Consider the following 12638-nt stretch of genomic DNA (forward strand, 5'->3'; position numbering starts at 1 on the left):
TTTTTTTGCATGTAGCTTCCCAGTTTTCCCAGCACCACTTGCTGAACAAATTTTCTTTGTTCCATTGTATGGAAGTGGCTTTCTTCTTAATGCTGTGCTTTAACCTGCTGCACCACCAGGGAGGGTCCCATCATAGCTAATGTCTTATATACTGTCTCATCACACACCCTACATGGAGTTTTAGTAAAGACTGGTGATAAAAGCTAGGAAGTGATTAACAGCTGATGAGATGGTGCCCAGCTTCCCCCTAGGTCAGTTTGGAGGCAGCACTCAAGTCTGACTGCCTGGGTTCAGAGCGTAGTTACTTGACCTGAGAAAGTAATATAGCCTTCCTGTATCTCAGTTTCATTGTCTGTAAAATGTGGTTATTTATAATATGAATCTCATAGGATTACATAAATTAATTATATATAGTTAATTATAATAGTTACTACTGGGGCAGAGTAAGTTGTTGCTATAATTGTTTTATTCCTGTTATTTTTGTTGTGATTGAAAAGGGGGCTGTCAAACTGGAAGGATTGGTTGCCCAGGAAGAAATTTCACTATGTGACCCAGATGCAATCTGGGGCTTTTAACTTTGTTAATTAATATTGACACTGGGTCTTGGGACTGGAAAAAACTGATTTCTCTCCCACATCTCTGGAACAGCCTCTAATGCCCATTGGAGGAAAACAGAACACAAGTTACTGGCCAGTCATAAGATTATATTTGCTTCGCTCCCACTGGTCTGTCTCCAAAGTATTTGTCCTATTCTTGTTCTCTTCAGGTTTAGATCTCTTAGTCTGGAGCCTGAAACTCAGTAAGCTATTGATTTAGTCTCCCATTATCTCCCTCCTCCTCTTCCTGTCCCCAGTCTTGGTATGGATTTTAATCTCAGCCTGTCTTCCATGTGTATCCGTGTGAGTATAAACCAATTGCTTTGACTTCAATTGCCTGGTCTTTCAATGGGATAGAAATGTCTCTGCCCATTCAGAGGACAACCAGGGGATTTATGGAAATGACAGCTGTTAAGACACTTTCCATTTTGTTTAGAAGATTCCCTACTTCCCTGATGTCAAAGAGGGCATTTAGAGTAAAATGACTGTTTCCCAAGAAAGAAAGTTCTTTACATCAATACATGGAATTTACCTCATAGTAGTGCCAGAGCTCTTTAATTTTAGCTCTGCCATCACTAGCCTGTGTTTTTGAGTACTACTTTTTTATTTGCCCTCCTCTTTCAAATTCACAGGCACTAATCCACGTTATGGCTTTACAGCCAGTAAATTAAATTATATGAATTCTAAACAGTGTTTTTGAGCTGTAGAGAGTCTGCAGCCTTTGAAACCACTAACTTAATTTTGTCCAACTCTTATTCAGTAACTCAAAAAGAGCCAAACTTTTTCCTTTTGAATTTGGTTTGAAAATAATAATAAATTGTTCCCAGGCCATGGCCCTCGTTGCCAAATTTTATCTGGGATCTAAATCTGCTGTCTGCATAGAAAATCCCCCAAAGAAAGGGTAAGGAGTGCTAATGAAGATGTGGCATAAAGCAATTTTTACCTTAGGTATAGAGCCTGTGGTTTCAGCTGGGTGACCTCAGACAAGCCACTCACCCACAATAAATTTTGGTAGAATTAAGTGAAATCATTTTTAGTGAGCACTTTCTGTGTATCTGCAAAAAATCCTACCTGTAAAGGAGCAGATATAACTGGAAGATGGTCCCAACTATATTGTCACTACTTACACTGAGACTATTAAGTGTTTGCAGGCGCATGCTCTGTTTTCATCTTTCATAGTCTTTTTCCATATTGAACATGCTTTTAAAATGATTTTTAATTGGGGGCCCTCCCTGGTGGTACAGCAGGTTAAAGCACAGCACTAAGAAGTTAAAGTCTTTTCTGCATGAGTTCGATCCCCGCCTGCCCTGGAGGTGATCCACATGGCGCGGCAGATCTCTCCTGACCCACCCGCTGCTCCCCTCAGCAGCGTACTTCGTCACTTGGCCTGTTCTGCTCCCCACTCTGTCTCTGGTGAATCCTCTCATTACCCCTGCACCTCTGGCCTGTATGCATAAATAATTAAATCTCTTTAGAAATAGAGAAGATTCTGTATGCATAAATAAATTAACCTTTTAAAAAATGATTTTAAATTGGAACTCAGGTTTTGTCACATTTTTTTAAAGATTTATTTATTTATGCATACAGAACTAGGGTACAGGCCAGAGATGCAGGGGCAGTGAGAGGATTCAGCAGAGACAAAGTGGAAAGCAGAACAGGCAGATGAGGTTTTGTCACATTTCTTTGTAGAACTCTGAATAGAAATTTTTTCTATCATTTGATGGTAATAATTATGTGTGTATCCGTGTGTATCTGTGTATGATCAAGCTAAGTAATACTGGGTCATTGGTTTTTTCCTCTAGTTTCCTTTATGTGGGGAAAGGGAAATAGTTTTTTAAATGTAAAAAAAAAGTGTTTTTTTTAATCTACAGATTTTTTAAGGCAGTTTATAAAACAGAATTTTAGAACTCATCAAAGCAATAGCATTTATCTTAGCAATTATAGCAACATTTCAGTATAGTATATCTTCCCATTTCTATATGTTCATGCACATTTGGATGTAGATGTATATATATTTGTTTGTCATGGTTTATATTATGTACAAGCAGGTGGTACTACTGAATTAGGAAAAACTACACACAAAAAAACACAATGTTTTTATCCTTTGTAACATTCATGAGTTTTATTGTATTGATCTTAGCTATTTTGTTTGATGTAACTTTATCAGCAATGTCCTCAACTATTTTTTTTTTTTAAAGATTTATTTATTTATGTGTACAGAGCTGGGGTACAGGCCAGAGGCTCAGGGGCGGTGAGAGGCTTCACCAGAGACAGAGTGGGGAGCAGAACAGGCAGATCGACGAAGTACACTGCTGAGCAGGGGGCAGGTCAGGAGAGGTCTGCCACGCCATGTGGTTACCTCCGTGGCAGGCGGGAATCGAACTCATGCGAAAGTGGCTTTAGCTTCTCAGTGCTGTGCTTTAACCCGCTGCGCCACCAGGGAGGGCCTCCTCAACTATTTTTAAAGAGAAGAATCATCTTATATCTTAAACTTTTAGAGGATTTCTGTGGAAGCATGTTTTAACTGGTACCTTTTTTTAACAAAATTACTAAAACTCTAAAATAAAATAAAGCAGCTTTCTAAGGATCTGTTGTGTTACATACAGCATGCATCGAGTATTTAGTTTCTGTGCATTTATAACAGATCTTTGAAAAACAAAAATCTAAACATTTACTAAATTTTTGAGAAAGTGAAAGAAGTAGGTAACAGTCTGATGCTTAAAAACTAAAACCATATTCCTTGATCTATAACAGCATCACCTTTTGAGTTCTTGTGTGTTTTTTTCTGCTATTCATAGATACAACAATGTGTTCAGATGCAGGTAGTCCACAGATGTTCCAAATGGTACCACCCAGCTGACCGTTGACCATTTAAAACTATGCCCCCAGGCTCAACTCTGTAAGGGCTGTCAGAACAACTCCCTTACCTTTTCTGAAAGGCTTACTTTTTTAAGTTTATCTGCAGTATATAAGTTTTCAAAAACCAATCATCTGTAAGTTCTTGTGAAAAAATAACTATAACTTTCTGTTGTTGATTATATGCTAAGAAAAACCTTTTTAATCTTCACCGGATACCTTCTGGTTTCTGCAATACAGTAGGTGATTCTCTGGGCCACTCCAACATATGCATTCTACTTGGATTTTCCATTATTTGTGAATTTTGCACCAGCAGAGATTTTTAAGGATCAGTTTAAGAGATTAGAAGTTTGAAAAGACTCTCTGATGATGATTATCCTCTGCTAAGTAGCCAGTTGCAATTCAGACTGCTGCCCCTGTGGTCCAACTACTAAAATAGCAGATGTGGTAAAGCCAGCACACTGGATAAGCTCAGCTCAGTGTGCTTGGGTCCATGCTCACTTATATAAATTCAGCTCCCAGTAGGTGGTGTAAAAGGAGTGGCAGGTTTTTCTCCTTTGTCACATGGAGTTTATATTCACTCTTTGATAGCAAGAGAAGTAAATTTTCAAACCCATATAGTATCTGTGGATTTCATGTAACAAATTATTACTGAAGTTAAGGCTGGTTTTTCTTTCAGAATATAAACTCTCCTTTTAAATTATTTGTTATCAAGTTACTTTATTACACATTCTAACCTGCTTTGTCTATATTATTGATTTCTAAAATGACTGTGCTCTTCCACTTAATGTTTTGTTTATTCATGTCATTTCTCTTAAACTGAGTGAAACTAATACATAAAAATAAACAAGAACACAGATCTCTTTTAAAAGTGTTGATTGAGAGTGAAGAGACAACTAGAGGTACTTTGTCCTTGCAGCACGCTTCTTTGTGGAGCTACAATCTGAATGCTTGGCCCACCAAGCACAGGCCAATATTAAGTTGTTTTTAAAGTGAGGGAGTTGGTAGCATGGTGGTTGGTTCTTCTGTGCCCCATGAGGTATCATGTTGCTGTAATGTAATGAACTGAGTCTTGGGCTCTGAAATATTTTTCTCCAGGCTGGCATCTTTACATAAAGCTGAAGAGCTGTATCTGAAGTGTTATGAATCTTGAGAATGTCTTATTCTTCAGGAAAAATCTTACAAAGAATTTTCTTACTCTTTGAAGAGAAAGGCTGGCATTTGTAATAAGTTTTTGTTGAAAATATCAACAATTTTAATTTATATACCATTCTGTTCAAAAAGTAAGCATTATCTCTGCAGCATGGTCTATATTTTAACTTTGTGCAGATGTGTGCTAAAAGAACATGATGTGCTTATTTGTTGCATTTATGCTACTTTCTTACTTTAAGTAAGATGGATGAAATTACATATTAAATAAAAACAGCAGCAGTCCTTAGCAAACCAAAAAGCCTTCCAGAGACATGTGGGTCTGTGGACATAAGACTTTTGATAGAATCATCCTCTTAAAGGCATGAATATAATAATTTCTTTGGGGCATTTATCATTGTTAACTAACAAAGTTCAAAATCAATCTACCATTAAATTGTGTTGGTGAAATATGACTAAACCTATTGTTTTATAGTTTGAGATAGAGCACTTTAATTATGACATAACTATAGTCATCAGCAGACACAGACAGACATATAAGCCACAAAACTCCAGATTCTAGGAATATAATGTGTCACCTTGGGGACGTTATTAACCTCCATGAATCTCAATGTTACTTTTCTATATAATATGATACCTAAATTTCATGAATCTTTTCAAAGTGAAATGAGAACAGATATCAAGCACTCACATAATGCCTAACATAATGCCTAATGCCTTATCAGTACGTGCTAACTTATATTGTTCCAGGCTTCAAAGAGTACAGTATATTTCTATATGGTACTTTTGAGCCAGAAAATACTTTATATTGCTATTATTTTTCACTACTAAAATTCTAAAGTAAAACTTTGCATTAGAGGTTGCTTACCACACTCAATACTAGAGTGAAAGCTCACAGTTTACAAAATAGATATTTCTTAGAATATTTAAAAGACGTTTATTGAGTGGCTACTGCGGTAAAACACTGTCTTGTATCAGCCTTTACAGTTGACTATGTTTGAAGTCTATTTAGCCAGAGTTCAGTCTGCATGCTATCTAAAGCCCCCTCTCCTTCTGTTTGCTATTTTTCTTTTTCTGCAGAGTGATTGTAACTTTAAGAAAGCTTGTGAAATTAAAAAAGCATTTGACTGTTTTCAGTATGGGTTGATCAATATGATGCATTAGCTAGGAACACACGTTGGTGCTTTTTTTTTTTTTAATCGATTTCATTTACCAGTGCCTTCAGGCTTATGTGTGTAAAAATGAAAATGATATCTGAAATATGCACCCAGGTTAACCAGACCAATTTTCTTCTTACATCTGTAACCACTATAAACAGAATTTCTTTATATGGAAGTGACTTTGGTAGTAGTTAGTTAGTTACATACATACACACGCACACACACACCCATACTCATAAGACTCCAAGTGGCCTCCTGAGCCAGTATTTCTATTATTGAAAGAGAGGCTTGTATGTGCTTTGGGGGAAGTTTCTGCTATTTAGTTACTTTCCTTAATTATAAAATGTTATTCAAGGTTCTAGATTTATAGTCTATAAATATACCTCTTTAAATTTATTTTTCATTTTAACAGTTGATCGTGAGTCAGAATAGTGCGGATTTGAAAGATGTTCTGCTAAATAGCCAGTTGCAGACCTATGAAGCCAAAAGGGTAAATACCAGGGAGGCCTGCCCAGCAGGACATATGTTATTTAGAAAGCTGTGTAAGGAAGTTGACTGTGGGCAGAAGTTGTCTGTGTGTCATCTCCCTGTCAGTCAGAGCACCAACAGCTGCTCCATGTCACCAAGGCCCTTATGTGCTACTGCTCATCCATCAGCACTAACAGATAGCGACTGCCTCTCTGGGGGCTGGGGAAGTCCCAGGCAAACACTTCAAGTATGCATCTCGTTGGCCAACAGTTAGAGTGGAAGCTTATTTCCAAAGGTGGACACCAAGCCCGTATTCCTTGGTCTTGCGTTCGAACACTAGCCAAAATATATTCTCAAGAGAATTGGTTGAGTTTTGTGAATCAGTTTTGATCAGAAATACAGCTGTATAAATGTAGGACACCCTAGTTAAATGCTCTCTTTACCAGATAACCATATTATCAGTACTGATTCATCACTGAAGATGCCGACTCTGAAAGACACACAATTCAAAAAATAAAAAAGTCTGGAAATAGCAGCATTCCTTTTGTGATGATGCAGCAACCTGCCAAATGGGTTACATCCCAACTCTGGATAGCCATGCCTCCAGTATGCCCCACCCTTTTTTGTCTTCCAGAGATTTCTTTAGAGGAAAGGATTTGAGGGTATTAGTAACACTACTTGTCTGATTACAGTGTTGACAATTTAAAAGTGCCATTAACCATAAAAAATAGAACTAAATGATGTAAAAGAATACCTAGTCAAGGAATGTCAAATAAGTAAGATACAGTTCAATATCCAGATGAAATTGAAGGGAAATGCAGTTAGTCCTCTATTTTTTTTTCTTAATTTATTACTGCATTCCAAAACAGTAATTGAGAGGCAGCTATGCAGTCCAGGAAAATGGTAGCCATAAAAAAAGGAAATGGAGAAAAGCACTTATCTTTATTCTATAAATATTGCAACTACATAATGTATAGTATGTATAATGTTCAGATTAAGGTTATGTAATTGGGGTCTAACTTGCTTCCATTTTGGAAGAAAATTACTTTTTCTCTTTTGATATCCCTTTCCATATTTTTTCTGTTAACTGTGAATACTTAATGTATTTTGATATAATTTTGTCCATGTTTGGCTTGACTATTGATGGAATTTGAGAATTACTAGGCTGATGGTGTTGCACAGACAACACTATCATCATGGATGCACAGAAGTTAAAAAAAAAAAGGGATCTGACACATTTATCAAACACTGACCATTCTTACTGGATTGTTTTGCTAGACTTTGACATCATCAATTCTTTGCCTATTCACTAAATTCAACCAATTTTTCCTCACTAAGATTATAGGAAACATGAAGTACATATAGTTATCCTTATTTAGAAACTATATGACACTAAACTCTAGTGAACATTAAACTGAAATATTTCTGATACAGATTCTAAACAGGTGCTCCAGTGGAAACTTGCATAAGAAACTAAATCTAGTCTCTTTTTCTTTCTCCCCGGACAGATCATCTGTTACACAGCATGGCACACTTAGCAGATTTTCTTTTCTTTTTTAAGATTCATTTATTCATACATACAGAACTGGGATACATGCCAGAAATGTGGGGATGGGATGAGAGACAGAGTGGGGAGCAGGACAGACAGATGTACTGAAATACACTGCTGAGGGGAGCAGCGGGTGGGTCAGGAGAGGTCTGCCAGCCATGTGGGTCGCCTCCCTGGCAGTGACTGTGACAGCTTCATAGTGCTGTGCTTTAACTCCTTGTGCCACCAGGGAGGACCTGACACATAGTAGATTTTCAGTGAAGAATGATTAATTGCTATATGGATCTGAAATGGATAGACTTTAAGGTGACCTGTAGAAGATTAGAAAGTAAATAATATTAATAAGTATTAAGTTTTTTTAATTCCTCTTGCAGGTTTTTATCATTCTTTGGAGGAACATTGTGTGAGATTGGGAAGCCAGAAATGCAACAAAAAGTGAATCTATTCCTTGAAAAAGAAGGAATAGAGAAAATTGCAGCAAGATTGCAAACAACAGTGCACACCTTACAAGTCATCGTGGATGGTCTCAGCCAACCTGAAAGCTTTGACTTTCGAACAGGTAAACAATTGAACCTGAATAGACCTTTCCTTTGCATTGTCCTCCGCTCTTCTTGTCACCCTCACAGCAACCCCCATGCATTACTCTCCATTCTATAGAGAAGAAAACTAAAGATAGTGACCTTTCTTCAAGGTGAGTACCCACAGCCCAAGCCAGATGCCAGCTCTCAAGATTCCCATCCCCATTATCAATGTACAGAAGACTAAACACATCACACATTTGCTGCTGTGTACATGAAGCACAGGTTTTGCATGATCCTTTTATAGGCTGTTTTAACATTGTAGGCACCAGAAGTCCAAGCTAAATCATTTAGTTCACAAACTAAAAAGTGAATCTTTCCAAATTACAGCCTTCCAAGTTCCTGGATTCTGTGTCATCGAATACATTGAACAAATAAGATACCATCTCCATGTTGATTTTCCTTGTAATTAAACATGCTCTCAACTTTCAACACAGGTGGATGGTAAGGGAAGTATAACATTCATAGCTGTTGAGAGCAACGACCTGGTGAGAAAGAATTAAGGTATCAGATGACTTACTTCCCAAGGAAATTTGAAGAGGAAGCCCTGAGATTTAAATGAATCCATGCACTTGTTTCATAGTTGGTTTTACAATAATGTGTTTAGGGCCCAGCTTTGCATTCTGGGTGAGGCCTTTTAAGGTGATTAGACATGCTGCTTTGAAAAAATTTAATAAGGGAATTTTAAAATTATCCAGTAAGCTCATTGTATTCCCTCAACTTTTCTATAAGTTTGGGGGGAAAGGTTGGAGAAAAATAGAATATCCAATATGACCTGTACGGAAAGGTATGCACAGAAGCCTCCAGGTGATGCATCCAAGGAGGTTCTTTCAGTTGACAAATTCTCTCCTTTTTATGGCCTTTTATGTGTTGTTTAGCAGGAATACTAAGGATAACAGTGGTTCTCAAATAGGGTGGGGTTTGAGGGAGAATGCCTAGAATCACCCCTGTAGAGGGCTGGCAAGTAGTCTCTGGCTGTGGGTGTCCTGTTCTGGATTTTCTTGTCAGTGTTTGATTTTCTGTCATGTGTTCATTGCTCCATTATCCGTTACACTGTTGACTCAGCTTGAAGATCAACACTCAAATTACATTATTTAATTAAATAACCAACAGTTAAGTAGAGGGCCACTTGGTGATGCCCCTAGTTGAGCAAACACAGTGGTACCTGAGCTCCAGCGTGAGCTTACCAGGCACTGCAGTGTGACAAGTGAAACTTCAAATCAGTTTCTTTAAACACACTTTAGAATTGACCTTTGCTATAATGTCAGATTCAATTTTTTAAGACGTCTGAGAACTTTATTTTTTAAACATCCCCAAGGAGGAAGGCAGATAGTCATACTCTTGACTATTGGATGTTTCTGTGTTAAAACACTTATATTACATCTCTTTTCTCTCTTTTCTCAGACGTATTTCTTTCCGTGGTGTCTCAACCTTTCCTCCAAATCATCCTGTTTTTGCTTCTCAGTGACATAATTGATTCTATTTTATTAACACTTAGCTGTTAGTTTTTGTGAGTGGGTTCATCAGAAACAATCTGGTGACAGGGGATAGAATATATAGAGCCTTGGCTATCAAAGTGTAACGTTTGCATGGTACATAAAGGATTTTCTGATTTCTCACTGGCCCAGGCTGTCTTCAGGAACATATTAAGTAGTTCCTGACTCTGATTTTCCATGCAAAATTAAACTAAGCAGCTGATCAGGAACCCTTGGGAAATCTATAGCAGCTGGACCTCTGCAAGAAAAGGGGGGAAAAGAGTTTCCAAGCATAAAAACAATGCCGATGGGGTTTTGCGACCATCCTTCCTCTACTCTGATGAACTACTTAGTTTTACTTTGCTTTGACAAAGTCCTGCCCAGTGTAATATTATATTACTGGAGGTTTCTTGCTTTTGGAATTCACTGCTTCAGCATCAGGTGATGTTATACAGATCAATTCCAATTTTAACATTTTTTTTTTTATGGGGGAAATGAGATTTGAGGTTTAAAGAGCATTTTAAACAGAAAAAAGGTGAATTTTTAAGAAGTCTTGATTTTAGAATGGTTGGGGTGGGGGAGGGGAACAAAGCGATGACCAGTTGTTAATACAAATGTAAAGGATAGCTTTAACAAGTAATCAGGATAAAGCCAACAGCTGTGGAGGAAAAGGAAATGGAATGGGTGGAGGGGAAAATGAGGTCTTAGTAAAAAGAGATCCAAGCCTAGAATGTGTTCTTTGTTATTAGAATCAACATTCAGTAATCCGAGGAAAGGGGGCCAAAAAGAGCATGGATAAATGGAATCCCAGATAATCCAAAAGCCCCTTTTAAATTGTTAATTCTAACTTTCTCTCCCCTAAAACTTTTGTTGTTGTTTTTGTTTTGTTTTACATAGAGCCAGAAAGATTCCTTGGCATAATTTGTCCACCATCAAGGGGATAGTGTTAATGGGCATAGAAAAATACCCCTGATGAACAAGAAGAGAGGGTTGTACAGAACTTGAGAACAAAAATGTCTTTAGGTCTTCAGCTGTGTATCACTAGCATGCAAAGGAGTGCTTGACCAGGAAATGATAATAGGAATCAATAAATATTTGATTAATTGAAAGTAGATTTGGTACTAGCTGATCTTTGTTTCTTTGCCTTAAATAGCCAAGACTCCATACATTTTGACTGGATCAATACATTTAAAATTGATAGTAGTTGAATTCCCAGGTTCCAGATTTGTAGGGAGAAGGTGGGGAGAGAACATTTCCATTTCATCCACATTGTCTGACCAAAAGTTGATGGATGCCCTTTCTGCCATCTTTAAGCAATTCAGATACTACGGGAAAAAACCCAATCTCCTATCTAATAGGAGAATAAACCTTCATAAACCTCACTGTTTATGACTTAACCTTGAATATTCTTGAACAAAAAATACATATTCTTATCACCTCATATCTTTATAATGCTAATGTTCATGGGTTAGCAAACAGAGTTTGAAAAGAAACTGAATAAATTTTCTTGCATGGCTTCTACTGTGTGAATGCCATTTCTCCAATTAAGATGTATTTTCTCTGAAGGTAGGTCTATGTTTTCATCAACTTTTGCATCCTATTCTTATATGCTCCTCATGCTTAATACTAGTCTGGCACACAATTGATACTTAGTAAATACTGATTTACTAATTATGCTATGTCTGTGAAGTACAATGGCTTATTATGTACACTGTCTTTTCAACCTCCCCACCCCTTTTCTTGTAGATTTTGATAAACCTGATTTCAAGAGAAGCATAGTCTGCCTGGAAGATCTGCAGGTTGGAACAGTTCTTACAGGCAAAGTTGAGAATGCCACTCTTTTTGGAATTTTTGTTGATATAGGAGTGGGGAGATCAGGTTTGATTCCCATACGAAATGTAACAGAAGCAAAACTTTCTAAAACAAAGAAAAGAAGGAGTCTCGGACTAGGCCCTGGAGAAAGAGTGGAAGTTCGAGTACTCAACATTGATATTCCCCGATCTAGGATTACTCTGGACCTCATTCGAGTGCTGTGAGGGACTCACTGAAGGCCAAACACTAATTTTATTTTCTCACTTCTAAGAATTAGATGTTTGTGAATTCTAGCTAGCAGATGAGAAGAAAGTCACTTAATATAAGAAGTACTTTCTAAATACTTTTCTTATTTTTCCTTCCGAATAAATAGCAAACTAACAGTTGGATTTCTTTTCCTCTTGAAGAAGAAAACCAATAGACATCTTTAAATGGCTTTATGTAGTAATGATTTTCTGACCAAAATTTTATTTTTTGTAATTCATCTTTTGACTCCTTTTGCATTTTGTATAGCAGATTGTTTCACTTCTACTTGCCAACATCCCTTGCTGAACTTGTATGGAACTATCTTACTGATTTGAATTGTACAGTATTTCTTGACATAGTAGGACTGGCAATACTTAATCCTTCCTTTTTACGGACCTTTATAATCAGGACTTTTGGATGTGTTCATGACCATGACAGAACAGAACAGATCTTGATATAATCATCAAGTGAATGGATCAAAACATTTCTCTGAGGATGTATGTACAGACCCTTACAATAAAGTTTATGACTCATGATCTTGTTTTTGCTATGTTGATTCAGTGAATGACCCAGGAGTTGATCTTGATTAAAGATGTGACACTTACTCATGCACATTTCATATGAACAAGGTATGCCTTTGGGGAAGAGAGAAGCTTCTGAAACTTGAAAAATGTGATTTTGTTTGATGTGGCACAGAATTTCATCTTTTTTAAGATTTATTTATTTATGCACAGAGAACTGGGGTACAC

At 37.2% G+C, this 12638-nt stretch overlaps 1 protein-coding gene across 2 annotated transcripts in view; it reads left to right on the plus strand.

Moving 5' to 3' along the window:
• The window catches only part of SRBD1 (S1 RNA binding domain 1), a 154053-nt gene extending 141628 nt beyond the window's left edge, over positions 1-12425 (plus strand). For both annotated transcript variants that reach the window (XM_004686235.2, XM_012727663.1), the window contains exons 20-21: positions 8153-8337; positions 11578-12425. In XM_004686235.2, the coding sequence (XP_004686292.1) occupies positions 8153-8337; positions 11578-11867 (475 nt within the window). In that variant the 3' untranslated portion in view covers positions 11868-12425. The remainder of the gene's footprint in view (positions 1-8152; positions 8338-11577) is intronic.
• Positions 12426-12638: the final 213 nt, after the last annotated feature.

The sequence above is a fragment of the Condylura cristata genome, unplaced genomic scaffold, assembly GCF_000260355.1.
Source record: "Condylura cristata isolate star-nosed mole 26May11 unplaced genomic scaffold, ConCri1.0 scaffold00020, whole genome shotgun sequence".
NCBI lineage: Eukaryota > Metazoa > Chordata > Mammalia > Eulipotyphla > Talpidae > Condylura > Condylura cristata.